At 54.4% G+C, this 27,536-nt stretch overlaps 3 protein-coding genes across 3 annotated transcripts; 2 read left to right on the plus strand and 1 right to left on the minus strand.

Annotated features, from left to right (window-relative positions):
* Positions 1-732: 732 nt before the first annotated feature.
* On the minus strand, positions 733-14,567 carry C24H6orf132 (chromosome 24 C6orf132 homolog). Its single transcript, XM_035561617.1, has 5 exons — positions 14,420-14,567; positions 9,762-9,877; positions 4,405-4,480; positions 1,302-4,053; positions 733-838 (listed from the first exon to the last, which is right to left on the minus strand). Exons 1-5 carry the CDS (start codon positions 14,565-14,567, stop codon positions 733-735), a joined length of 3,198 nt encoding a protein of 1,065 aa, XP_035417510.1.
* A 5,648-nt stretch (positions 14,568-20,215) lies between these two features.
* Positions 20,216-20,593, plus strand: GUCA1ANB (GUCA1A neighbor). Its single transcript, XM_035561341.2, has one exon. The coding sequence runs from the start codon at positions 20,216-20,218 to the stop codon at positions 20,591-20,593; it is 378 nt and encodes a 125-aa protein (XP_035417234.2).
* Positions 20,594-22,685: 2,092 nt separating this feature from the next.
* On the plus strand, positions 22,686-26,029 carry GUCA1A (guanylate cyclase activator 1A). The gene is made up of 4 exons (XM_035561594.1): positions 22,686-22,883; positions 24,683-24,832; positions 25,407-25,497; positions 25,869-26,029. The coding sequence occupies exons 1-4, from the start codon at positions 22,686-22,688 to the stop codon at positions 26,027-26,029; spliced, it is 600 nt and encodes a 199-aa protein (XP_035417487.1).
* Positions 26,030-27,536: the final 1,507 nt, after the last annotated feature.

Genomic DNA, 27,536 nt, shown 5'->3' on the forward strand with positions numbered 1-27,536 from the left:
CAAGGCCCCACACTCCCAAAGCTGCTGACCCCTGTGGTCACACCCAGGGGAAGGGGGCTCAGACCTTTGTGGAGCTGCCGACCCCAGCTCCTGGGGATAGGCACAGAGAGCCACGAGCTGTTTTTAAGGCACCAAGCTGTTTTTAAGGCATCGGCATAATTGATTTGCTTAAGGCTATTGAGGGGGGTGGTGATCTAGTCATCCTAAACTATTTCTATCCAATTGACCTCACGTTCTTATTTTAATTCCCCTAGATTTAGATACACACCAGCTTGCTTCCATTATGTATATCTCCCGGTTGTTTTCTCCCCGCTCCCAAGCATGTTGCATTTAAACCAATTAAAAAAAAACAAAACTGAAAACAGTCTCTCCAGTGGTGATGCTCTTTAAAGAGAACTAAGGCTCTTTAGGCTCTTTCACTTTCTTAGAAGACCTATCAATCAAGCTGCAATTTTGAAAATAATACTGGGGGAGTGGGAAGAGAAGGAAAAACACATTTGCTCACGAACAGCAGCTGGTCCTCTGTAGTAACTACTCTCCATGACAGTCTTTTGAGAAGAGTTCAAGTCCAAGATTTGCTCTCCACCTTCACCCTCAGTAGTTTCAAGCAGTGCATTTGCTGGCTGGGTTGGGACTGTTTCTGGTGCCAAGGGAGAAGGTGAGCCACTGAGGCACCTCTTCATCTCTTCCCGGCTGAAGGACGAAGGTGGCAGAGCAGCCCCATGGACAAGCCTATCGGTGACCACTCTGGTAGGCATAGGAGATAGGCTGCCGTGTCCCGGGTCTGACTGTGAAGGTGTTGGTGGGTCCGCTGTACTGTGAGCTGCCGTGGGCAGGTCTGGAGGGAAGACAACAGGGAAAGTCACTGAAAGCCAAGGAAATCCCGTATCTTTATTCCAAATAGCAGTGCTTTTCTATCAGAGCAGGAAAACTTTCGTTCTCCCCTGCAAGGAGCCCCCCAGTAGCCCCTCGCCCACGTCTGTGTTTGTAGGGACAAGTGTGGCAGTGAGGTGCTGGCCCCAGCCTGTGATCAGCATGGCCACTGTGCTGCCATTACATCCCCACTGCAGAGCTGGTGGAGCAAGAGCCACTTGCAAAGCTCTTTTCTCCACTGCTTGTGGTGGATGACCCCAGGTGGTGCTTTCATGCCAATTTCTCTAGGGTCTTTATAACAGCCCTGGCGCAAGACCAAAGCCATCCTTTGGTCCTGGTCCAGGGCTGTTACAACGACCCATGCTGCCCAGCTGCACCATGCAAGCCCTCCAAGCACCAACGGGAGGTCAGCTCAGGGAGGCACGTACCTGCCGGCTGCCGAGAAATCCCCATTCTGCGCCTTGTACTTGGTGTCAGCACTGCTGTACGGCCCGGCTTTCCCAGCCGAATCGATGGATGTCCGCCTGCCCTGCGTGCTGGCGGGGCCATTCCGGTGGGCAGAGCCCAGGCGGCGGGCCCCCTCCCCAGCCGAGGAGCTGTATGCCCCAGGGCCATAGGATGAGAGCGCGCCCGCGCCCCGGGCAGCTGCTCTGGGGTAGGAGCGTTCAGGCTCAGAGACGTAGAGCCGCTTTTTGATGAGTGGGCGGCTGTTTGGACCACGGCCGAAGTAACCAGCAGAGCCACTGTAATCTGGATAGTGGGGTGTCAGGTCGCTGTTCCTCCTGCTCTGCTCCAAGGGATCCTGTCTGTTCCCGTAGTTGTAGCCACGGCCGTAGCCGGGCCACCTGAAGTACCGTGGTGCCTCCGAGCCCCGGCTGCAGTCGGGGAAGCTGGGGCACTTGCGGTTCCCCTCCTGGCTCTGGGGGATCCTGTCAGCCTCATCTGCCTCGTTGCTGAACTCAGGGGGTGGCGGGATGATGGCGTAGTCCAGTGTCATCTCCCCGTTCTTCTCCTCCTCCTCGTCCTCCCTGGGCATGGCAGAGCTGGGGGGCTCGGGGCGTTTTGGCTGACCCGACTCCAGGAGGCCCCGCAGCAGGCTGGAGGCAGTGGCCCGCTGGTGCCCGGGGGGCTGCCCCTCGCCCGCCACCCATCCCTGCTCCGAGGAACTGGAGAAGGATGGCAGCTTGCTCTGTCCTGTCCCTGACAGAGGCCGGGGCACCACAGTGAAGGAGTAGGGCCTGGACTCGTGGCGGTAGAAGCTGGTGGTGGAGGTGGTGTCCGACGCGGCACTGCCGAGTTTGGGGGGTGGCTTTGCCCGCGGTGGGCCCCCCACCTCGCTGCCCGGCCGGCCCCGCTGCGCACGCTGCCGGGCCGCCAGCAGCAGTGCCATGGGGGAGCCCCGCTCCACCCGCTCACCCGTCACGGGGTGGATCAGCACCTCCTCCTCCCCCGGGCCCGAGGCTCCCGGGGAGCTGCCGGATGAGTTTGTGGGGCAGGGAGGCTCGGCCGAGCCAGCCCCGGCCCGGTGCACTTTGTACTGGAAGATGGCAGCACCAGGGTGCGGTGCTGGGGAAATGGGGGGCGATGGGGCAGCGGGAGCAGGGGGCTCCTCCTCTGGCTTCTGAGGCGGGCCTGGGGCGCTCACACTGCTGTCAGGGGACTGGGGAGCAGTGGTCGAGCTCTCCATGGCTTTGTTAGCAGCAGGGGTGACAGGAACGGGATGTTCCTCCTGCCTTGTCGTCTCCTCTGCAACAGCAGCAGCCACCACTGGGGCTGGGAGCAGGCTCGGGGCTGGTTTTGGCAGCACTGCATCACCCGGGTCAGAGGGGCTCGGCCGCAAACGTGGGGTGCTGCTGCCATTCTCGGGGCCCTGCTTCTGGCCAGTGAGCCCCAGGGCAGGCTTTCTTTCTTTCTTCAGGGAGAACACCGCTTCCAGCTCGTTCCTGATTTTCATCACACTGTGGGTCTGCACGGCCGGGTTGCTCTCGGGAGCTGGTTGTGCCTCACTGGGGGGGCTGCCGGGCCCCTCCTTCCTCTCAGTCTCCCCTCCTGTGGGTAATGGCGAAGCCTTCCTGGGAGGCCCGGTGAGCTGGGACCCGTTGGGGCCAGGCACATGGTTGCCAGCATGGTTGGTGCTGCCGTCTGCGGGCCGGGGAGCTGCTGGCACCTCCGGCTGCCTCTCCTCCCTCCTGGGGGAGTGCAGCAGGGCCGAGAGCTCATGCTGCAGCCTGCTCAGGTTGCCGGCATCCTTCCAGCTATCCTCAGAGGTCGGGTAATCCGGAGGAGGCAGCTCCAGGTCATTTGCAGTGAGAACTTCGGGTTTCAGAGGAGAGTCTTTGTTGGTGGTTTTTGGCTGGGGACTCTTCTCTGACTCTGAGCTGGGCAGCGGGGACCGGCCAACGATCCCTGGACCTGGCTTGGGGCTCAGCGGTGGAGGGGCCGGCACGGCCAGCTTGGTGATGGGCTGTCTCAGCGGGGGATTTCTTTCCTTGGCTTCTCCCACGTGAGCCTTGGCCGCAGGTCTTATGGTAAAGCATGGCGGGAGGGGAGGCCGGGCATGGGTCTGCCTGGTGAAGGGCTCCTGATGGGTGGGCTGGTTCTCCTGCACGGGGATGGAGGAGGACCGGGCTGGGGCTGGAGGGGGCACCTTGAAGGACCTGGGGAAGGTGAGATGGGGCTCGGGGCACTGCTTGGGGGGCTGCAGGCTCTCCTTCGGGCTGGGGGCAGCTGGCACCTGCGCCTCAGTGGTGTGGAGTGGTCCCTCGGCATCCGCCTGCCTCGTGTTCAGCACAGTCTCAGACTTCCACTTGGAGATGCCGTTGGTGAAGAGCACAGGGGCCTTGGAGAGCGGTGGGGCCGGCGGGATGAAGTCCGGAGGGGCCAGCGTGCCAGGGGAGGACAGGGTGGAGGCTGGGGGTGGTGGAGGTGCCATGGCAGGAGGTGGCGGCACTGTCTCAGGTGGTGGCAGTGGTGGTGAAGGCGGCCGCATTTCAGGCGGCTGTAGGGCTGGTGAGGCTGGAGGCGGTGGCGTGGGGGCCCATGCTGTTGGAGGGGGTGGTGGGGGTACTGATGGTGGCGGAGGGATGTCTTCATCCAGCTCATCCCCGTCAAGAGCCTGCGGGCGCAGGTCCCCCACTGAACTGTACATTCGGTAGTTCCCATTGATCTGGGAGCCAGGGCCTGCAAGGAAGAGCAAGAGCATGGTGGCATGAACACCTTCTCCGTCAGCACTGCGAAGCCCAGAATCGCCTCTGGCCAGCCATCCTCCTAGGAAGCCGGTTTATTTTGCTCAACAGCTGTCTAAAGCTTGCTCAACTGTAACAGCCACTATGCCTCACCCCTTAGAAATGAATTCATTTCCAAGAACTTCAAAAAGTTATTAATAGCAGGCTTGATTTTAGCATTAAAAATCTCATGACCAGACTGTCTGCTCCAGAGAGTGGTACATGCACGCTTCCTTCATAGGATCCCCCGAGCCCAAGGGCAGGGCATTGCTGAACATGTCTTCACTTAACAGAGAAAATCCCTTACCAAGAGCTGCTTTTTCTTCAAAGTCTTCTGGCACTGACGGCGTTGGCACAGCCACCCCATGGGATTCCTGGGCATTCTGCAATAGTTGAGAAAACGGAGCTGTTAGTTTTATGCCCAGGGTATTAGAACAAAGGGCAGTAGGCTGCATAGCTGGTAATTCATCTAAGCAAACAGGAGCCTGATGGGATGCAGTGCCATTTCCTAGACATGGAGGTACTGCAATAGCTGCTGTTGACACCGTTTAAGGGGACAAGGAAAGCAATCAAGGTTGCGCAAGCCACAGGGACACAATTCCCCACACTAGTCAGGTACAGACAGGCCGTATAGGAGGATGGCTGTTTCACATCCAAGCTTAGAGCTCCACAGAGTGGGATCAGCAGGATTAGTTTCTCACCATTCACAGACCAAGCCAATTTTAATAGCTCCTACTGGTTTTGTGGGTATTACTCTCCAGCAAGCACTGACAGCCTCTGCCACAGTCACGTACACACCACAGTCACTGAAGTTGCAGAAAGGCTTCCAGGTTTTTGGGAAACTCTGGCACCAGCATATCTGAACAGTCTGGGGAAAACTGCTACTTGTGTGGTTTGTTTCACTCTCAATTACTCCCTTAGCATTCAGGCTGAAAATTCAGCAGTGCATTTAGCTGGTATAGGACCATGCAATTTAGCAGCCTACACATTTGTGAGGGTGCTTACAGCTAGGGCAGTTTAGATAATTATAACCACCCACTGTGAGATATTCAAGGCATGTTGACTCACCTAGAGTGCTGACCAGGGCTCCTGCCTCATACACCTGCCAAAAGCAGAAAGCCTCTCCTCCTTCCTCCAGTGACTCACTGCTGAGATTGCTCTGCAGAGGGATTGGAGTTGCTCACGAAACATACACTAACACACCCACGTCCAAAACACAAACTGATGCTGAATCAGGCTGTCAGCACAGACGTAAGTGACCGAAGCAGTTGACCGGCCTTTCACATACCAGCATTGGGAGAGACCATAGCGAGGAAATATCAGGAGCTCCCAGGCCCCTGGGCAGCAGTCAGGGACACACCGTTCAGCGTTGGCTCCGTCCTCGCCTCGCCGGGCCAGCCCTGTTGCACTGCTCCTCACCCCAGGCAGCTGTTTGCATTAGCTGTTAACAGCCCATTGTGCAAAGGAAACATCCTACAGTCAGTCTGCACCACGTCTGTACACTGGTTTTCTGTACACAAAAGCCTAGATAATAATCAAGCCCTTTGCCTTTCACTGGTATTAGCACTATTTTTACAGGAGATTGCTGTAGGATTCCAAAGTCTCCTTGATCAAAGGTTAAGCTCGGTGTATCCAGCTAGCAGGCTGCAGGCAGCACGTTAACATTACACACTGCACTGGGTGTAAGAAGTTCAGGAACGTGAGAGCTGCTAGGGCAGGGCTGACTTTAGCAGCAGCAGCAGCCAGAGCTCCTTCAGAAGGGCCCTGGGACCCCCCCACCCACTTACATACAGCAAAATAAGAAGAAAATACGCATGCTTTGGTTGCAAAGCCTAGCACCCTGCAGATTACCAAAGATCCTCTATAACCACAAGTGAGTGAGCCAGTTATAGATCAGCCTGGAGAGAGTGAATGGGAACGCACAGCTCACGGGATTGCACAACTGATCAGGCAAATTCATGTTGGTGGAGAAGCCAAGGTCTGCTAAAGCATAAGGGCTAGTCTGTTAGTTAGTGGCAAAATAAATGAGGTGAGCCTTACAACCTCATCTAAGACCTCCTTACTGTTCCTAACATACAGGACAATGCAGGGGAGAGATCCTTGGGTCCAGCTGAAAGCCAGAGGGAAGGCAAAGGGTAACAGAGGCACTTCGAGATCTGAGAATGAAATTGTCCAGTGCAATGAGATACCAAAGGCCACACAGAAAAAGCCCAGCAGTTTCCACTTGCTGTGGAAATTCATTGCTGCCAGTCTTCGGAGCACACTGAGGATACCTGTTCATTTACAGAGAAACAAAAACGTCTGAGCACTCATTTGACCTGAATTAAAATCAATGTATGCATCATACATTTGGATAGGAGTAGAAAGGGAACAGCAGACGGAAGAGATGTATGCAAAATTGGAGGAAACAAAGTCCACACGTCATAGATGAGTAGTTTTGGACATGTCATTTCATGAGGTCCTAAAAACTGGGCGAGCCTGTTTCACACTAAAAATTTTTGTTGCAGTTGCTAACGCTCAGCATCTCAAAAAACACCCATCTTCATGTCATAAGCTGGCTTCTAAAATGGAAAGCATCTCCAGTACGCTGCCGGTCTTGAGAGATGACCAGAAAGATTATTTTCCTCTTGTATGTTTGCTAGGGGTGCGACCAGCTCAGCAAAGCTCCAGCTGATTCAGAGCAGGCTGCTGCCTCTGGTGGGTGGCGCAGCAGGAACCTGCATTTCCAGTTCGTGGTGCTCAAATCAGATTTGTGTGTGCTGAGGATCCTGCTGGGGGTGAGCTTTCACTGGGATGACCAGGAATCCCTGAAACAGATCCCCTCAGTGAAAGAGATCCCTTACCCTCAGTGAAAGAGTTTGCCTGTCCTTACCGTCCCCAGCTCCCCCAATCCTTCCCATGGACTTCCCCTGGAAGCCCATGCTTCCCATACATTAAATGAGCTAGGGTTCGAGGTCACTCCTTTAAAAAAAAAAAAAAAAAGGCACCAAAATATAACTGCCTTACATCTTGGACATCTTAAAAAGGCCAAGCATTTCCCCAAATACGGACAGCTACCTCCAAACCCTTTGTTTTGAAGCAGAGCCTGGGACATTTGGTGGTTAACCAAAGGAATTTAGTCCCCTAGGCTGCCAAAGCTCTGCCCTCACCTGCAGCTCCTAGGAAGCCGCAGGGGAAGGGGAAAGGGGACGCTGTCCTGTGCCCAGGGGAAGGGGACACTGTCCTGAGGGACAGCTAGTGCCTGCCTGGGTAGCTCGCTGCTGGGGGCAGGCAGCAGAAGAGCTGCCAGGTGCCCACGGATGAGGCACCTCATCGCCTTGGCTCACACCCACCACGCAGGTGCCACAGCTGCCCCTCGCCAGGGAACACGGAGGGGTTGGATGGGAAGAAGGGGTTAAGGCAGGAGAACAGCCCGGCGGCTGCACAACAGCCCAACGCCAATATGGACGTGGCAGCAGAAGCGTCTGTGACAAATCAGAATTGAACCTAATCGAAATAATGCAAATGTCCAACGCAGACTGGTCCTTAAAAAACGTAGCTTACACCTGCTGATTTCTTCAGTTAAACACGGTACTCTTGGAAAAAGAGCAGGGTGAGAGGGACCCTCAGAAGGGCCATTGTGGGGAACCCCCCAAGGGCCAGCTGTGCCTTTGAAGGCTGCAGGCAAACACCACTGCCAGGGTGACAGCCCTGAGTACTTATTCCATTTGTGCTGTTAGATCCAGAAACACATTCATTTCCACTAGTAAAACATTTGGAAGCTCTGAGCAGATGCCAGAGCCCGGTTGTGCTCTGCAAAACCCAGTCCCAGTACGGTCACACACTGAAGTCAGCAATACCAGGAGTTTCTCACGCACCACCCCTACTCAGCTCAGCACACACAAGATTTCTTTCACCTGCTGTTGTCTTTTGGAAGGCATCACAGAGGGCACAACCCCTTTGTGCCCATAACCTCTGTAACTTGCTAATTATGCACCCAAATTGATGTATAACCCCCACAATTGTCCTCCAAATGACACCTGCGCAACCCCACGAACTCCTAATTGTAGCTGGCTGACAGCAGACCAGCCCATTTGCTGCTGTAGGTGATGACTGCTCTAAAAGGATGAGGATGTACAAGGAAAACATCCCTTGCTCAGAGAGGATTTACTTGTCAAGACAAAGGGATTTTAAGTGTTTTACTGTCTTCAGTGACCTGTGATTATCACTTCAGATTTAGCTGTTGCTCCCTCCAGAAAACCTCCGAGCAGTCATGCACTTCCCTGTCATCTTCATGAGATAAGACCTTCAGAAAGGTGCGTTCCACAGGAGGAAAGCTTGGCAGCAGAGCATCGACGCCAGCAGCAAGCACCTGTGGCTTTTGGAGGCAGTGGGAGGGGTGTCTCAGCTGGGTTAAAGACAGCTCCAGGTCCAGCTGCATTGGTGCTCACTGCTGTGGTCTCCATGTCCAGCTGCTGCTGGGGCACTGGTAGCTCTGCTCAGAGCTGTTTTGCCCACCCAGAGACTGGGAAAAACAACAGTCCAACAACCATGTAAAGGTTCACGAGCATGTCCTGATAACACAGGTGTGACAGCCGCCCACAACTGCTCAGATGCAGAGAGCGAAACCTAGAAACCACGGCAGCAAACCTCCGTCCTGCTCCCACTCCCAGCCTCGCCCTCGGTGGAGCTCCACATCGCCCGCTCGCTGCCAGCGGCCGCCTTCGCCTTCTGGCGCACGCTCGAGGTGCTTTGATGCTCACCGTCAGAGCTCATCAGGTACACGACTTCAACCACTGCAAACTCAATAAGCCACGCACGAAGATGTTGTCTTGGGGTTAACTCCATCTGGCAAATACTTGCAGATCTTTCCTCCCTGTCGGCCTTTGGAGAGCGACAAGGTCTCTGCAGAAGCCGGTCTTCTTACAGAATACGGAAAAAATGCAACCTCACCCACCCCCCAGTTTGCACGTTTGCTGAGCTTGTGATATTTGACATTCGTGCCTACTGTTTGCTACGGGACAGAGGAGACACACAGGAGGGTGTTCTGTGTGTTGGACAAGATTTCCTGTAAAGTTTAGTAATGGAGAACTTGAGGGTCCTAGAAAGGAGCATGCAGTTAGGAGTAACTGTGCCAGGGGCTTTGGTCTCCCTGCATTCAGAGGAATTGCAACAGAGCCAGAGAGTTACTTTTCTACGTGCTTACATTCAACACTCCCTGGTCTCACACCAGGATGAAGTGTATCTGGAGCTGGTGCAGGCAATCAGCCTCTCCACAGACACCTGCTGCATCGCCTCCTCACTCCCATGCCAAAAACGTGACAGCTCTGCTATCGCTCTATCCAACAACATGCCTGATGCAGAGAAAGACTGCCAGTAGTGCTTACAAAAACTGCAGCGCGAGCCAGTTCTATCACCTATGTGCTCAGCGATTTTTTTTAATTGAAAATACAAGTCTGATAACACTCACGTCTCTTACCCAAGTACCTTGCCTACGTCCAACACAAATCCTGAACTTGGATCACCTATTAATCCCTTGTATCCACCATCATTATAGAGTGGTTTGGCTTTTCATTTATTTTCTTCCCCCAGGTAGAGGGTGAGAGAAGCAGCCAGCCCAGCGAGCTCTGGGCACCAGCTACGAGCTCTGCTGTAACCAACCTCAGCAGCAAGCCTGATACTCACGAGGGGTAAGAAAGTCAGCATCGGCCGGACTCTCGGACGAGGCTTGAGTGTTGCTGTTCCAGAGTCGGTCATCGTCCCAAAGCGATTATCGCCATAATACACTTCGATCACATCACCTGAGAGGAAGAGAAGACTGTTAGCAGCAGCATTGCGTTCGAGGCAACAGGGAAAAACAGTGCTGGACGACATCTCATTTCAGGAAGCGCTGTGAAGGATTTGCTATTTCAGCTCCCAGGAACCAGCAAGAAACATCAGACTGGGGAATATCTGGGTGTTTGGAGCTGAGCTGAGGACAGGAGGAGGCAGGTCCAGGGGAGCAGGACCCAGCCGGGCAGCCCTGGCACCCTGTGACAGCAAGAGCCTTCCCAGAGCTCCCGATGCTGGACTTGAAAGAGCACGGGGCAGGCCAAGTCCTTCTGAAAGGCTTATTTCTTAAATAACTTAAATTTCTTAAAACTTAAATTTACCTCAGGAGAGTCAGAAGTCAGTACAAGCATTCAATTCACTCCCCACTCAGGTTAGGTTTGGGGAAGGAGAACGCTTCAGGAGCAAACGGATCAGCTCTTTATAGGGTGGTGGGGCTCCAGTCCCCAGGACCGTGGCTGTCCAGAGACAACACAACAGCCTCTAAGTATGGGTAGGAATTTATTTTGGCTCATTTGTCAGCGGCTGGTACTGGGGGGAGGCCAAAGCCAGGAGTGGAGCCACGGCCCACACCAAACCAGGAGCTGCTGCCTGTGGGCAGAGCAGCTGCATCAAAGCCCAGAGCTAATTACGGGTTTTTCGCTCAGCCCCATCACGACAGCATGACCCTGCCACCTGCACAGCAGGGAGGGACAGCGGACGTGAGCCGGAGCCTGGCTGCCCGCTGGCAGCGGCACAGTCCCTTGGGACTCAGGTGGACGAGAATGTCTCACTGCTCCCTCTGGGACATAGGGGCTCCCCCAGAAAGTTTTCTTTCTGCCTCCTGTGTGTTTTGCTGCCAGCAGGATGGGTGCCGAGGGCAGTGGGAGGGAGATGCCAGACGGGGGGATGCGGGGGACATCACATCGCCCGCAGCATCCTTCTGCACGCTGCTGGAGCAGTTCGTCTGGCCTCCGATGCAATTGGCACTGGAGGACAGATCATGCTTGCCACAACACTTTTAGACTCCTGCCCTACGAAGAAAGGCTGTGAGCGTCTTTCCATTAAATGCCACTATGAATGGATAAACTGTGGCAGAAAGGCTGTCGCAGAGCCCTGGCCTCACAAGCAGGGGAAGCTATCAGGTCCTCCTGGTTCCCAGCCCTGTGCTTTTACCTTCAACCACACCTTTTGGGCCGGTTTATTTCTGACGGTGAATAAAGCTCATAAAATTACTTTAATTACGTTCTTTGTGTCTGATTAACAGCATGAATTAACAAGCAGAAGCACTGAAGCATATAAACCCCACCTTGGCTGGAAGGAGATACACAAATAATTCGCAGCCAAGGAGACCAAATTACAGTACAAGGGTTTGAGAAAGGAGGGGGAAAGTGTGCAAAATGGCTGTGATCAGGGAGAAAACTCATCCGGAGCGTTCCCACCCAGCAGATTTCAATAGTTATTTCAGAGAGAGGAGGCAGCAGCAGACAGCCAACCCCTCCACTCCAAGACACTGACTGAGAAGTAAACAGATTTTTCTCCTCCTTAAGCAATTTGGAAGCACAGTGCTCAAACTCCCGTGCCAAGGTGTGAAGCACAGAAATAGTTTATGTCAAGTCCTGTACGGACATTGAAGGCTGAGGAGCAGAAGAGAGAGGGTTGCATAAGCCCCGCACAGGCAGAGGGGCCGGGCTGTGTTTCCAAGCCTCCCAAACCTCCAGGCAGCGCTCGTCCGAGCAGAGCTGCCTGCCCTGCCAGCCTCGGTGACTGAGATGGTCCCAACAGCCGCCCGCTGCCCTGGCCCAGCAAGCGCCCCCGCTCCCTGCTGCGTGCCTGAGCCCCCCTTGCCCAGCCTGAGCTCCCCCTGCGCTGCCAACCCTGCTTGGGCAGGGGAAGCCCCCGGCTGTCGTGGACTGCCACGGCACTGCTGCGTGTGCTGCTCGGACTTGATAACCTTAAAGCAGGATGGAGAGAACAGGCATTGCAGACATGTAGAGGAGACCAGAAGGCATGGCGGCTTTTCTCTATAAAACCAACTCAAACCCCTCAAACAGATGTTATAGAGCCTCTGGGTCTTCCTCTCATCAGAATACAAGAAGCTCTCTCTAAGTCTCTGCCCTCTGTGGACCAGCAGAGATCAGGCAAGAAGCTTCCAAGGAAATGCAGCTTTTCGCTTAGTTTAGTGGCAAAAGGGAAGGGCAAATGTTTATGTGCATCCCTGCAGAAGAAAAGCACTTGTACAAACACCTGAAATGAAGAACTTGGCCATGCTGGGGCTGGACATGAGATACCCCAGGCTCCGGAGGGGTGAATGAATCCAGAATAGCCTTGAGACATAACACCTAGCCTAGCAAGCATGTGAGCTTTTCCTTTCTCCCATCCAGTACACCACAAGTTACCCTGGCAGACATCCACCAGTATCCATCATCCTGCCGCTGTCCTTGCAGTCAGTCATGACTTCCTTTTTTCCCCTTATCCTAAACCTCTCTCACAAGGGCATCTTTACAATAGGGGCATTTTCTTCACCTTAAAAAATACTAATCCGTGGTGCTTTGGTGATAGTAGTCCTACCAACAGCTTACAACCTCCCTGCCTGTAAGGGGCCCAAATGGCAAAGGAGAAGCTGCCTGGATCCCCGAGATGCCAGCAAGTAATTATTGTTATTGTTAGTTTTGCATAACCCCTCGGGTTCACATTCAGCAAGTAGCCAGCAAGAAATAAGGCCAATGCAACATGCGAATTTGGATTCAGACAGCTTCATTGAGCAGAGGTAGAGTTCAGACACTTGAAATAACAAGAATTTTCTATTAAATAAGTCACTGAGTAAGTAAACTCAGTGAGAAACTGGATTAAAGATCACAAGGTCTTTGATCATAGATTACTAAGCATCTCTACCCTGAATGCATTTAATTAAAGTAAAATGAAGTGCTTGTAGTTGTGTTTTCTTTGCTAGATAAACAGGACTTGCCTGCTGAGAGCCTGTCACCGGCAAGACCTTGCTCCGCCAGCTTCGTTTCCTGGAAAGAGGCACAGGAAACAAACACACCTTCCTTCGGAGGCTGTCGGAAGCGGCTGGCCCCGACTGCGCTTTGGCTGCTTTCTGGTGTTCAGCCTGTTCTGAAGATATTTGTGTCCTCTCGGTCATGGGAAATAAAATAAGCAATTTGCAACACATGCAGTGGAACTTCTTCCTGCTCCGGGGTTGCATCACCTGGAGTAGGTGCAGCCTGCCTGACACCGGGGTACCCACAGCTCGCAGCGAGGAGGCGGCATCAGTCACTATATTCAGGAATCTCTGAGTCAGTGACATGCAAACCTACACCCATTGCACATTGCCTAACTTCTGTTTACTTTGTATGAAAAACTAAGGTGGGGATTAGCACAGACAGTGGACTCTTTTTGGCAGCAACAATGGCATGAAACTATGCGGCAAATATTCAGAGACAGGGCCTGGGATGAGGCTTCAGTGGGTACGATAGAAGAGTCGAGGATGCCGTAAAACCTGCCCCTGGGCCCGCCGGGCTGTGGGCACGCCACTCATCGCCATGAGCACGCACCTCAGCACACGCTGCGCTAAACGTGGTCACTCAGCCTGTGTGTGTCACACTACCCCATATAAATGGGATTAATGGCATAAACGCCAAGAGGATGTTAAGGAGTGATTCAATGTCTCGTACTTACACTTGATTTCAAAGACTCCTGGCTTTTACTTTGCAAGTTGATCCCCACAGCAGCTCCCTACACCTGAAAGGAATGCCTTTGTACTGCAATTGCAGACACGGAAATCAGTCTTGTAATAAGCAGACACAGCGACTTTTTCTTCCCCTTTTCTTTTTTTTTTTTTTTAAATCCAAACCACATCAGAGGGAAGCTTGAGTTCTTCTCAGGTTTACGACAGTTAGAAATCAGCAGTTTTCCTTTTGTGTGTAAGAGCTGCGTGGAACTCCCCGCCACGTTCTCAATGAATCTCAGCTCCTCCAGCTGCCCTTTGGGGTGTCACCGCCTCGCGATGGCAGTGGGACGCCGCTTCGCCCCGCACTCGTTCCCACTTCGGAGCCTTGGAAGCGCCTGCTGGAACCTCACAGCCACCCAACTTCGTCCACAGACGGCTATCTTTTATCTACCTGGCTGCTAACTTGGCTCCCTCCTACACGAGCCTGTAGGGCACGGCATTGCACTCAAACCCACGGAGAGCGCAAATAAACCCCGACGGCACGCCGGCCTCCGCTCCCCTCGCGTGGAGCCCTCCGAGGAGCAGCTCGGGAGCCGACAACGCGCTGCGGAAGGCGGGGGCTCCGCACCTTTCCGTACCCCCCGCACCGCGCCGCTCCGCACCTCCCCGCACCGCACCGTCGGGGCGCGGGGGCGGCCTCCAGCGGCCGTGGTGGAGCCTCCCGCAGCCTCCCCTCGCCGCCCCGACGGACGAAGCTCGCGGGGCCGGGGCCGCCGCCGTCCCCCCGTCCCTCCCCGTCCCCCCGGAGGCTGCGGGACGCGTTTCCCTGCCCCCCCCGGGACGCCCCTCCAGGGGCACTGACCGGTGCCGCCCGCGCTGTCCGAGGTGACCTCCTGGGTGAAGATCCAGGGCGGGTTGGTGGCGAAGAGCGAGGTGGTGGCGGCGGCGGCGCCGTGCCTCTTGCCGAAGAGGCGGCTGAAGGTGCCCTGCACGGAGTGGTGCTTCTTCATGGCGAACGGACGGCCGCCAAGCGGCTCCGGGCCGCGCCGCTGCGAGGGAGGCAGCGGGGCGGCAGGAGCGGTGCGGAGCGGAGCGGGCCGGGCCCACCTGGCCCCACCTCCGGCCCCTCCTTCCGCCCAGGTGCCTCCGCAGCACCGGGCGCGCCCCGGCCGGCGGCTCCGCGGCCTCCCCCGGGCAGCCTTCCCCGGGCGGCCTCCCCCGGGCAGCCTCCTGCCGGCCCGGCCCCGCCCCAGCCGGAGCTTTCCTCTCGGGTATGCCGAGGGGTCCGGAGGCTCCTGGGGAGCGTAACGGAGAGGGACCGGCTGGGCCTCCCTGGTGGAGGCTGCCGAAAGTCTGATGCCTCTCAAAAAATCGGGACTTTGCAAGTTGGTGGTGTACTGAGCGCTTGCACTTGGTGCTTTCCCATCTTCCTCCCGCTGCCTCCTGGATTTGTTCGGCCACCTGCTGCTGCAGTCGTGCCCCGAGGGCCGGGCTCCCCTGCCCCAAGCCTTTCCACCTGCCTGTTTGTGCAGCATCGGGACCCCAAATCCCTGTCTGGGCCCTGCAGGTGGTACAAGGAGATGATGGCCAGAGTCACGGGCAGCAGAAGTGTGATCCCTTTGCTCTGCTGCATGCTAGAGAGCAAACGGCACCAAGCTGTTCGGAGGTGCCCCCCCAGGCAGTAAGCCCCCAGCCTCCACACTGCAAGCCTCCTTTCCTGGTACAAGAGCCTGAAGACGGGGCCTTGACCCCAGTTCGTTTTTTTTGTGTCAGGTACAAAAGGAAGTGTCACCAATTTCCTGTCACACAAATAAAAGCCGAGAGTTAATGAGTAACCTCGGTTATTAATAAATGCTGGGATTTTCGGGAGAACTTTAAACCCCCAACAGCCATCAAAACGTTAACTCTGAAGCACAGAAGCTTTAGGGTAAGGTCCTCCTGCCTTATGTTTATTTCTACCTCCACTATATTTTGAGGGTCAAAATGATGTAGTTTCTTTTTCAGTGATAAACATTTCTCATTTAATCACGTTTTGAAATCACGCTTCTCACAATCTTTTCTAGCCACGAGGTGCCTGGGAACACCAACAGGCGCGTACTGCTGCAGCATTACGAAAGGGAAACCCGATCATGTCACAGACAGGCAGCACCCGAGTGAAGTGAATTAACGTGACGGGCAAACGGGGAAGGGAAGGGGAGCTGGAACACTGACCATGTGGACCCTGTGGCTGCAGCTCGGGGTGATGCCACCCCAAAGGTCTTGCTGGGACCCAGTCGGACCGGCCCTGCTGGAGCTGGGGGCAGCCCGCACCCTCCCTGCAGGTGCTGCCGCCGGGACGGCTCCGGGCCGGGTGTCGCCTGTAATTAGTGGGGCTTGCACCCTTGCTGACAGTTAGCCTAACTGCTGCTTAAGCTGAGGCAGGGAACGGAAACAACCTGCAAACATCCACGCGAGCGCAGCTCCTGCACGCCCTGAGCACCGCAGTGTGGCCGGGGGCCCTGCAGTCGTGTTTTAGCCAGGATCCCAGCTAAAAGCACAGCCCTGCCTGCAGATGCGGGTGGTAGTGGGATGGAGACTGTGAAACTTTCCTTCTGGGAGCGTGGTGCTGGAGAGAGCCCGGCCAGCTCTCTGCAGGAGCCCCAGACATTTAAAGCAGATTCCCTGGCAGCTCTTGAAAGCAGAAACCAGATGGGATGAAGGAGCCACACAGTACCGGAAAGAGCAGTTTTATTCCACCTGCTGATGGGCAAAAAGAAAGGCTTGTATGTTACGAGCAAAGAACACAATATCTCTGCAAGATACGCAGGGCACACGTGCTGGCTGATATTTACAATCCTTGGCTGAACAAACTGAGCAGGGTATACTGAGAGACAAAGAAAGTCAAGGAAAAGGGGAAGGGGAAGAGGAACTGTTCTAAGAAGAGAAGCCAATAAAGTTGTGTGGAATGAGAAATCCTGGGCCTCTGCACAAAGCTGTTCCACAAAATGTCGCTGCACTGCAGAGGCCTCAAAGGGGCTGTGCGGTAGTGGGAAAGGATGGTTCAGCTCCCTGGCATCGCTACCGGGGCATTCCTGCACCCCAGAGATGTGGGCCATGTGAATACTAAGGTGGGAGAGCAAAAGGTGCAAGTGCTGGGGAAGTCAAATGGCAAAATTCAGGCTGAGAAAGTGCCCGGCACTGGTCTCTGGCACATCTCTGCTGCAGAGCAGAGCAGAGGAGGGGCCTCCAGAGCAGCACCTGTGAGCTCAGGGGCAGTGACCATACCTGTGCCTCACACAGGTGGGGAGCATCACAAAACATATTCTTCACAACATGAAGGGATGTGTGTTCTGGAGTGCATTTATTATCCCAGTGAACGCAAGCAGCTAAGCAAGTCTGTAAGTGCTCATGCACACTCCCTTACATTTGTTCCAAGTGGAAAATTTTGCTCTTTATCCTTGGCCTCCCGTTAATAAACACAGACCGTCCCCTTTGTGTGCTTCACCCTCCTGCAGAATGCCTCAACGTTCATTCCATGCTCCCTGCACACAGCTGTGCTCCTGCTCAGCTATTTCCACAGCGTTTGCCCTTTACAGCTGATTTTGTGGCACAGAAACAGCCTTGTGAGCACTGCTGTGACGTAACACACCGCAGCGTGGGGCTGTCTTTGATCCTCACACGGGCAAACACCCCGGAACAATCTGCCTTTGCATCAGCGCGTGGAGCTGCGCCCTGCAGATGCCGATCTCCCCGTGCCGCCTTCGCAGGGGTGCGAGGTGCTGGTGCAGTGAGGCTCCCCTGCCAGGCCCTAAAGCAGGGAGGGAGGAGGTGGGAGGAGGAGCCCACGTGGAGAAACAGCTCATGTCTCTAGGGAGAGCAGGTCCGTGCCACCAGGGCCATGTTTCGGTGGCAGCAGAGCACATTTCAGGACCAGCAGAGCAGTCCATGGCTGGATGGGAGCAGTGGCAGGCACCGTCCCAAATCCCGTGGCTAAGCCCCCACGATCCTCTGCTCCTCCGCACCCTGCTCAGCCTGGGCACCCCTTGCCCGGGAGCCACCACCCCGGTGACACCACAGTGGTCACAATGGCCCTGGTGGCCCCAGAGGCCCTCGTGGCCGGCACAGTCCTCAGCAGCTCCGCCACCTCCAGCCTCTGTCCCAGATGTCCCCGCACACTGGGGTCCCTGCCGGGAAGAAGTCCTCGCAGGTGGCAGCCCCAGCTCGTGGTTTGCAGGAGGGATGCACGGTGTCCCCTTCCTGTGGGACAGGGGGCTGGGAAGCCCTTGTCCTGAGGGTGACCGGTGCAAAAGGGTCCTGAGGGGGGACGGCTGGGCTGGTGACCCCATTGCAGCGATGCCCAGGGGCTGGAGTGGCCAGGGGATTCTGTCCTGGCGGGGTGGGATTTGTCCCTGCGTGTCGAGGAGCGAGTGGTGCCAGTGGGAGCATGGCCTGGGCAGCAGGACACGGCATCACCCCAGAGCATGGCCCCAGGAGGGTTTTGCTGGCAGGACCTGGTGGTGCCCGGGTGCTGCACTGCTCTTGGACAGCTTCATCCTGCGGGCACCAAGGGCTCACAAGGAGGCACTGGTGACGAGCTCGCCACAGTCCCCATGTAGGACGGTGGTGAGCTGCCAGAGCCGGGGCTAAAGGCTGGGCAGAGAGGGGAGGGGGAGCAATGGGGTAGCCGCCAGGGGAACCCTGGCTCAGCTGGGGCAGACGTCTGAGCCCTTCCTGCTCCCCTGTCGACTAAAGTCAGCCTGGCCCCTGTGACCCCACCTGTGCGGATCTTCTCTGGGAGACAGCGGACAATCTGGGAGGGATTGGAGATCTAAATGCATGGCTGAATGCAATAGGATTACATGGGACTCTTAATCCCAGCTCACAGTGCCATAAATAGGGATGTGGACGTCGAGCTGGTGTTTCCCCTCAACAAGGACCACGTAAGCAGGTGCCCTCACGGAGGGATGCTGCCAACTTCGAGTGCCCACGGGGTGAGCGGGAAGCCCCAGGCAGGAGAACCCGGGGGCAAGAGCAAAGCCCAAAGCTCGGCTCGCCCGGCACTGCGCTCCTCCTGCCGCTGCCCGGCACCGCAGAGCACAGGCAAGGCTCACGCGTCCGAAGGCATCTACGTGACTTAGCAGTTAGGTTTTCAAAGCAACCAGGCCCTCACCTACACACCCCAGATGCACTACCTTAATAACGTTAATGCCTCCCTGCTGGGCGGATGCAGTTGCAGCAGCACGGTCGTGTGCGTACTTGCCTCTTATCTGTCAAAGCGAGCAAAGCAATAGCCTGTAATCATGCGTGTGCGCGGATATAATCGGGTCTGAAGCAAATCAACGTGTGCTGAGAGCAGGGATTCACAAACTGTGCTGACATGGAGGTAGTGGTGCGAGGTCTGCTCTCAGGCCTTCGGGACTCAGCCCACAGCATTTTGCCCCCTGGGGGAAGTGCTGGAAGCCCCGGCCTTTCCTTGCAGCAGTGACTGCTGAGCCAACACACCCTGAGCCCCAGCCATGGACATGCTTCCAGGCACCTGGCAGGTGGCTGCCTCTGGGAAATGAGAGACAAAAAGAGGCGATAAACCTGGGGCATCTCATCATTTCCCTCCGAGGCTGTTAAGGAGATTTCTATAAATGATTCACCGGTGTAGCCCCTCCTAATAGGTTTAGCAGCCGCTGTTCAGAGCCAGCTACCCAGAACCAAAATAGAGCACCAAGTAAGCCATGGCATCACGGAAACTAGGAAACCTCTTTACATGGTTAAAAATAAATCCAGTCAGCAAAGGGTTTATTTAGGACACCCGGGAGTAAATAGGATAGTTGCTGGGGGAAGAGCTGGTTTCCATTGGCACAGAGGTGTCATCAATGGAAACAAGATAACTGAGTCATGGTTAAATAACCAGAGCAAAAATACTCCCGCAGCCGAGCATGGCCTGGGAGTAGCCAAGGGGCACAAGGCAGTGCCACATGTTTTTGGGCACACGTCCACACCACGTCCTCTAGCAAAGGCTTCTTGCAAGCATAAAGCCAAAACGGGCTGTTTCTGTGGCCCCTGGCCCCCCACACTGTGCGCACCTGTGGTGATGCTCATCTCGCTCCAGGGCTTCAGAAATGGGGCCCAGCTGACTGCAAGGACAAGCTTGCCTCACTAGATTCAAAAATCATATTTTTCACTTCACTTTTGTGGGGAAAAAAAGCCACTTAGAGATATGCCCAGAGCAGTCAGCACAGAAGCAGGAGGCAGGGAGGCATTAGGGGGCTGCCAAGCTGCTGTGCCCAGCCGTGCCTGCGAAGGATCGTGCTGCCAGCTGCCGTCACTCGCACGCCCCGGTGCACCTCCTGCTGCAGGCTGGTTAAACCATTTCATGGCTGGTTTGCTATGGCTGCTGTTTGGGGAACACTGTACATGGCTATGGAAGAAGCATGTATTACCGTTATTTATAAATGAGACCCCGATCTGGGACCAGAGCTCTGCTGTGCCAAACATTGAAGGAAAAAGCAGTATCCCCCCAAAGCAGTGGGAGGATGAGCCCAAGCGCCTCAGCATGCTTTGGTTTATTTTCAGTAAGACTTTTGGCCACTGGCACACAACTCTCATGTTGGGGTGCTAAGCACTGACGGAGGAAGGCAGTGTAGGGGCAGGTACAATGTGTTTGTCTGACATTTCTTCTCCACAGATGACTAAAAAACAAGCAGCCCCTGGCAAAGACCACAAGAGACCAGAGGAGATGGAGAAGACTAAAGCGACGCAGGATGCCTGTGGTACCCCTTCTCCCCCAAAGAGGCAGCTGTCCCCAGCACATCACCGCAAGGACCAGCCGTTGGCCTCTCGCTTTGTTCCCTTTGTTGCCCATTTTGGGGGCCGTGAGCCTGACTCCTTCAAGTTTCTCTTCTACACGCCAAGCTGCTCAAACTCGTACTGGCCCTTCTACACCATGCAGCAGCCGACCTGCGGGTACCTCTATCGCCACGACACTGATCACACCAGGAAGGTGATAGATGTCCCGAGTGCCAACATTGTGAAATGGAGGCCTGTCCTCAACACAAAGCCATAGTCCAAAGCAATAAAGCCATGCAATGAAAGCAGCAATCGGTGTGGCTCCAGCTTCCCACCCGTGCGCCTGAGCCCGCCCCGCAGTGACCACTGAGTCAGGGGCCAGGCGGTGAGGTCACAGCTTTGCACCCCACACAGGGCGGATTTTGTCCTAACATCTGGTCCAACTTGTCCTGACATTTATTGCCAACTATTTAAACAGAGGCACAGGGTGTCAACAGTGCATGGCTCTGCAGGAATCATCACCCAGCAAGGCTCATCTGCCTCTGTCCTGGCCTTAGCACAGGCTGCGAAACCTGGGGAGGTTTCACCACTTCTCTGGCCGAGCCTCAATTCTGCTCCTCCTCTGACAGGATGCCTTCTATCGTGAGGCTTCCCAGACACAGGCAAAGTATTGCTCTTAGTGACGGGGAAGGCACATTTCATTTGCACTGCTCAGACAGAAGATGCCCCTGGAGCAGAAACGCAGCCAGGCGCCGCTGCAGCTCTCTGCAGGAGGCAGCGTGAGGCGTCCCTGCTTCCACATGGCCCGGCCTGGAGAACTGGGCACACTGTCAGCAAATGCTGCTGGGAACACTTGGTGAGCTCGTATCCACCCTTAACATGCCACCTTTCTGCTATCAATGAGCACCCAAACATTAGGAGCCCCCCGTGTTTCTGAACGGGCCGTTCCAGCAGGGTCCCTGCCCAGGTCCGTGCCCGCGGCGCTGCCGGGGGCTCCCGCTGCTCGCAGCCGCTGTGTGCGGCGGGGAGCTGAGCCAGCCACCGCCATCAACTGCAGGATTAGTACATCCAATTAGCACTCCTCATCTAATTCCTTTTTCATAACTCTTTTATGCTTATGCAATGCCACCTACTTTAGCAGAGTTATTCCTAATTTACTTCAGAGCAGAAGTGATACCAAGCTCTGCAACACATACAAGTTGGTCTTTTGTCTTAAGCATGCCAGGTCTAAAATAAAAGTGCTACAGGATGGACTCTCTGCAGGTAGAAACCCGGTAGTTACACTGATTTCTGTACTCGTGGAAGGTCTGGTCCACGTTGCTTTCTTAGGATATGCTTTTTTATCTCCCAGTCCTCCCCTGACTGACGTGCTTCAGAGTAAATCCAGCATTAGTTTTGTTCATACTTACATTGAGAGTTTTTCATGTTAATTCATCATAAATGGAAATCACAGCCGCATTCAACCTCGCGGAAGCTGTCTGAGTGCTGGAAACCCACCGGGAGCTGTGTATGGGGCTGATCAGCGGGAGGAAGCCCAAAGCACAGGACAGGAGGGTGAGCATGGGGCGTTCAGCAATGCGGTGCAGGGGCCTTCCAGTCACAGAACCTGCTGGCTGCCTTTAAAGCTCTTACAGGTTTGCCATGCAATTATCTGTGTTTCTGTGTTGTCCGAGCACACCAAATTTACCCTATTCAGCTCTGTTATAGGAGCTGAAGTGACACTTCTCCCCTCCCTGAATTTCACTTTGATTTCTCACCTGGAAATCCTCCAGCAGAGTAGGACTAAGGGAGACCAAGAAGACAGTAACAGCACAGGGACCTCTGAGTTTTTTCTTACACTGATTTTGGTGCAAAAGTTGTTGCTCACATGAGCTCACACAAAATTGTAAATGAAGTGCATTAGGAGATTACACTCTCAAGGAGCAAATTCCACCCTCCTAATCTTCTGCTGGGCCTGTAATCTGCAAGACTTTCCCATTTTACCTCCTGTCTATTTTAACCCCAAACGCTTAATGCTCCCAGTAGGTGCCCGTCTCCACCCTGCTCCTCATTGGCCGAGGAAGGATTTGCTGGGTACTTAAATGTCACCCTCCGGTCTGCTTTTCTGTGCTTTTCTGTGCTGTGTGGTTTTGTGCTTTTAAATTTGCCTGGGCAGAGAGAGGACCCCTGCGTGCGTCACCGCCAGCACTGAATCGCAGCAGTCAGTGCACAAGGCAGCTGTTTTTTTCTGATACTGTGATCCCTGCAATATTGGGGGTGCTTGGACTTTAAAGGCAAGAAGCAGAATTTAAAGGAAAGCCCCCAGAACTTCAGCAAACATCCACAAATTTTCCGTTTTGGCTGCAAAGTGACCGGCGCTTGGTGCGGAGATGGGGAATATGGACGGGAAAGCCGTGGAGGAGCTGAGCGCTACCGAGTGCCACCAGTGGTACAAGAAGTTCATGACGGAGTGTCCTTCGGGCCAGCTCACCCTCTACGAGTTCAAACAGTTTTTTGGCTTGAAAAACCTGAGTCCATCAGCGAACAAATACGTTGAGCAAATGTTTGAGACGTTTGACTTTAATAAGGTAAATATTGTCCTTCCCACTCAACCTGCTGCAGATTGGCTGTGCTCTGCTCTGTGTGTGAGATCGCAAGTGTAGTATTTGGGTGTAAGCAGGTATAAATGTGCCTCTAAAAATGTGTGGTCTGATTCTCTACTGCCTCATAAATTTTAAAATAAGCTCAGTAATGTAAAAAAATGCATATAAGACACCTGTCAACAGAAATTCCTCACCTGGTGACTGTTCTGGAAGAAGAGACTTGCCACAGATTGATATTTCCCTTTTAATTTTAAATGCTCAGAACTGTGGGGTTTCGTCTGGCAGGCTGTGATCCCTTTAAAATGAAGTGCCCTTAAGTATATAAATAAATAAATCCCTAAATACCTAATGTTGTGGCGGAGAGGAACCAAAAAGCTCTCATATGAGAACATGTGCTGTCCTCCTGCAGAAACAACCAGCTCCTGAGCGCCCAGCATGGCATGGGCTATGGTTTGCAGAACAGACTGGATTTGTTTTCCTATTGTTTTAAATTACAAATGGATTGCAGTTTCGCTGATTTTATATGTGCTGCCATTCCCAGCAGAGGTTTGCACGTAGTGCTGTCGGAGTGCCCAAGCGGTGCAGGATCTCCTGTGAGATGAGGAGTATGTCTGATGGCTTCATGGACTTAATCCCACTGAAAATAATACAATTTAGGCTGTAAATCCTTCAGGTGGTTTTGCTTGTGCCTAGGGCTTTGCCTTGCTCACTGCCTGGTGTTTGAATGTGTGCCTGGAAAACGAATTGATGCTCAGGAAATCCTGGCTGGAAAGGGGCTCAGCAGTGATTTGCTCCTAATCCCGATCTTGCAGCAGTGGAGCAGAGCAGATTTCTTCTGGAATTGGCCCCAGGGGGCAGTCCGTGGCTTTGTTCATTGACAAAACGCTGCTTTATTCTCTCCAGAAGTCTTCCCATGGTTTTGTGGCAGGTACCATTTTTCACTGAAGCGCTTTCAGTGCAAAGTGTATGGTACCAAAACCAACAGTACGTGCTATCGAATTGCCCTGCATTGCAGGCACCGTGCATTTCAGCACACTTCCTAGAAGTGGTGAATGTCACCGGGCAGCACGTGGAAGCAGGCTGGTGGCACAGGTGCTCGCCCCAGGCCAGCCTTGCACTGGTACTGCAACCTGGGCTGGAGACTCTCCTGAACATCCTCACCACCACGGAGTGAGTTGGTGGTGGGCAAACTCTCCTCAGAGAAAGTCAGAGATAAAACTTTGTGTTTTGATGTGATCAAGTGTGAACCAGATGCACAAATGGCCCAGGGAAGGAGCAGGGCCTTCCTGTGCCAAGATATCAGCAAGGTGATGGGTGCCTCCTGGGTTCGCTTCTCTCACGGAGGTTTGCAAGCGAGGCCTCCTCTGCAGCAGAAAAGAGTTCAAGTGTGAAACGTTAGGTAATCCATCAGGGCTCATCTGCGTAAGCATATTCTTCTTTGACCTCTGAATTACTGCTGCTTTGCATAAGGAGATTCCCTTAGCAAAGGGGAGCTTTCCAGGTTGTTAGTCCCCAAGCCAGGAGCACACATCGAGTTGAGTTTGTTGTGTTCGTTCATTATCAGCACACAGTGGCTCTGCATGGGTTAAAATGGAGCCCTCTCCATGTGGGAATTGGTATTAGCTGGCAGGGGACCCCCACCCCGTGCCTCTGCTGTGCTCCCTGTGCTGCTCCCTTGAGGGGTGGCCACGTGCTGAAGCTGCCCCGCGGGGACTGCCAGAAGTGACAGGCAACGTCCCTGCTCAGCTCTGAATCTCACCCAGCTTCTCACCTTCTACTTTCAGGACGGATACATAGATTTTATGGAGTATGTGGCAGCCCTGAGCTTGGTCCTGAAAGGGAAGGTGGATCAGAAGCTGCGATGGTATTTCAAGCTCTACGATGTAGACGGGAATGGCTGCATTGACCGAGGAGAACTGCTGAACATCATCAAAGTGAGTGGGCTCAGCTTTTCTCTTTCTTCCACAGACGATGGTTATTAGACACACGTAGACAGAAAGGCTGTAAAAAGAATATTCCAACCCAAAAGACACCTCCCTGGTAAATTAGTAGGCACTGGCCAAACCTCCTGCTCGCCCTCTGCCAGTTCCCCAGCAGACCGGCCGCCCTCGCCGGACCTGTCTTGGCCTCGCTGCCCGACACCTCCCCACGGCACCTGCACGCGCTGGCACGCAGCGAGCCCTTGCCTTCTGATGGCAGGTTGTTCCACCGCATCCACTGAAACCCAGGCTGAGATAAGCATCCGAATTTAATCTAGGGATTTTCAGAGGTGAACAGCTCCTAGCTTATCCCAGTGTGCCCACTTAATCTTTTAATGCATTGATTGCAATTTAAAGTGATTTTAATCTCTAGGTTTTTTTTAGAAAGGAATCATTTGTTCATTTCAGAACATAAAAGTCTGAAAAAAGTTTGGCCTCTCATGTCAGACCACTTAGCCACTTGTACCGATAGATACATAAATACGGACAATGTTCATTACTTGTTCCATGTGTCCTCCTTTCCCTGCAGGCCATCCGAGCTATCAACCGGTGTAACGATACAATGACAGCTGAGGAATTCACAAACATGGTGTTTGATAAAATCGATATAAACGGAGATGGTGAGGAACATCCTTATGCAATGCCAAATACTGCCCTCACCTTCCTCCTTCCCCGCAGTCTGGTCTGCCAGAGCAGATCTGGAAGCTGGATGTCCCCACGTGGCAGGACATCGGGCTCTCTGCCAAGGTTTAGCTCCCGCTCCCCTTCCACATCACCGTCGGCCCCGGGGGCACGCTGCCGACTGCCCCTCTGGGCTGGTGGTGTGGGGTCTGGGCAGAGTTTAGCTGCAGTGTGTTTGGGCTGTATGGTACTCATGGAGGGCCTCATTTTTCATCCCGTGCCCGTAGTTCCTCTGGGCTGGCTTAGAGGCTACAGGTGGAGGCTGAAGGCTGCAGGGCCCGATGAGCCTTTTCTGACTGTACTTTCGCAGGTGAGCTCTCGCTGGAGGAGTTCATGGAGGGTGTACAAAAGGACGAAGTGCTGCTCGACATCCTCACCCGCAGCCTGGACCTGACGCACATCGTCAAGTTGATCCAGAACGATGGGAAGAACCCGCACGCCTCAGAGGAGGCAGAGGAGGATGCCCAGTAGGCTCCAGGACACGTTCCCTCTATCTTTTCTCCCCTTCCCTCACATTATTGAAACAAAACAGGTTGTGAATGTGGGAGCCGGGGAGCTGCCCCAGCGCCAGTGTGACGAGGTGTTAGAGCATCCCGCTAGCACAGGACCGGCATCCCCTTGAAGGCATCGCTCCTGTGGCAGAGGGCTGGGCAGGACCTAGGGCACGCCAGGCACCGACTGGGCCATCCCTTTCCGAGCACAGTCGTGCTCACCCCGCAGCAGGACGGGCTGGGTGAGGAGGGGGAGCTGCGGTGCTGGAAACACGCAGCCACTGTGGGGCAGCCAGCACCTGCCGCTATTCGGGTGCCTCTGAATGTTGCTGCTGCGCAGTCGTGCAGAGCCTCCCCTCCCTGGGGAGGGAGAACCGGAGCACACAGTGCATTAAACTACCAATAGGGCAGACAAAACTCACACCGAGCTCATGGCCAACACCAGCATCCACATAACATGTGCGTCTTGACACGCAGAGCTCAGCTAGCACGAGGGGTCTGCTCCTGCATGGGGACCTCCCTGGGGCGCAGACGTGGTGCGGTGAAACAGGGTGCATCTGCCTGCAGAGACCTGAGCTGGCCCTCTGCAGAGGTGAGCATCCCCTCTAAAAGCAGGGTAGTATTCAAATGTACGAGGCCTAGAAAGCAGATCTGAACCTTCTCTTTCCATACACATTTCCAGAGCATCCTCAATGCTTTCCCCCAGAGCAAATGAGACCAGTGGTTTTGGTCACTCGTTCTTTGATTTGTTATCATTACGTTAACAATCATTAGTGATATTATAAGATAAAAACATCTATCGCTAGAAAAAGGAGAGTGGTGAATGCAGCAGCTTTTCTATGTTTTAAAGCATTAAAAACAGAGAATGGTGCCTTTTTTTTTTTTTTTTAACAACTATCTGAACTTTAAGGGTTTGCTACTCCCTGAAATACCTGGAAGGGCTGCAGTGGCAGTGACCTGAGAGGGACTGGTTTCACATGCGTTTGTAGGAATATTCCTGCATGTCTTATCACTTGTACGACAAACAAAGTCTCGTGCAGGTTACGCTCTGTGGCACCCTCGAGCATTCTGTGTTTTTACCTACAAAGGGAGTGAGTCGTCTCCGAGCAGTTCAGGCGGTGCTGGTAGAGATGCGTTGGGCGCGGTGTCCACACCATGAGCACCCACAAATACCCGAGCACACGGGAGCAGGCGAGTACCAGCACCCCTATGGTGCTGAGGGCTCAAGCACTGACCCCCAGGAACAAACCCTCTCACCCCTCACTGTAGCCCCCTGGGGGCAGCAGCCTCGCACTCGGTGCCGATCGCCCCGTGCCACCGGCGGGGCTGCGCCCAGGACCTGGCTGCTGGCGAGGAGTTTCCTCATCTGGTGGGACCTGGTTTCAGGCGTGGTGAGGCAACACGGGGCACCAGGAAGGAGCTCTTGCCCAGCTGAATGACGTGTTGTTTATCACTGGATGCTTGCAGTTTGTAAGCAACATTTTCCT

Source organism: Cygnus atratus, chromosome 24 (genome assembly GCF_013377495.2).
Source record: "Cygnus atratus isolate AKBS03 ecotype Queensland, Australia chromosome 24, CAtr_DNAZoo_HiC_assembly, whole genome shotgun sequence".
In the NCBI taxonomy this organism is placed as follows: domain Eukaryota; kingdom Metazoa; phylum Chordata; class Aves; order Anseriformes; family Anatidae; genus Cygnus; species Cygnus atratus.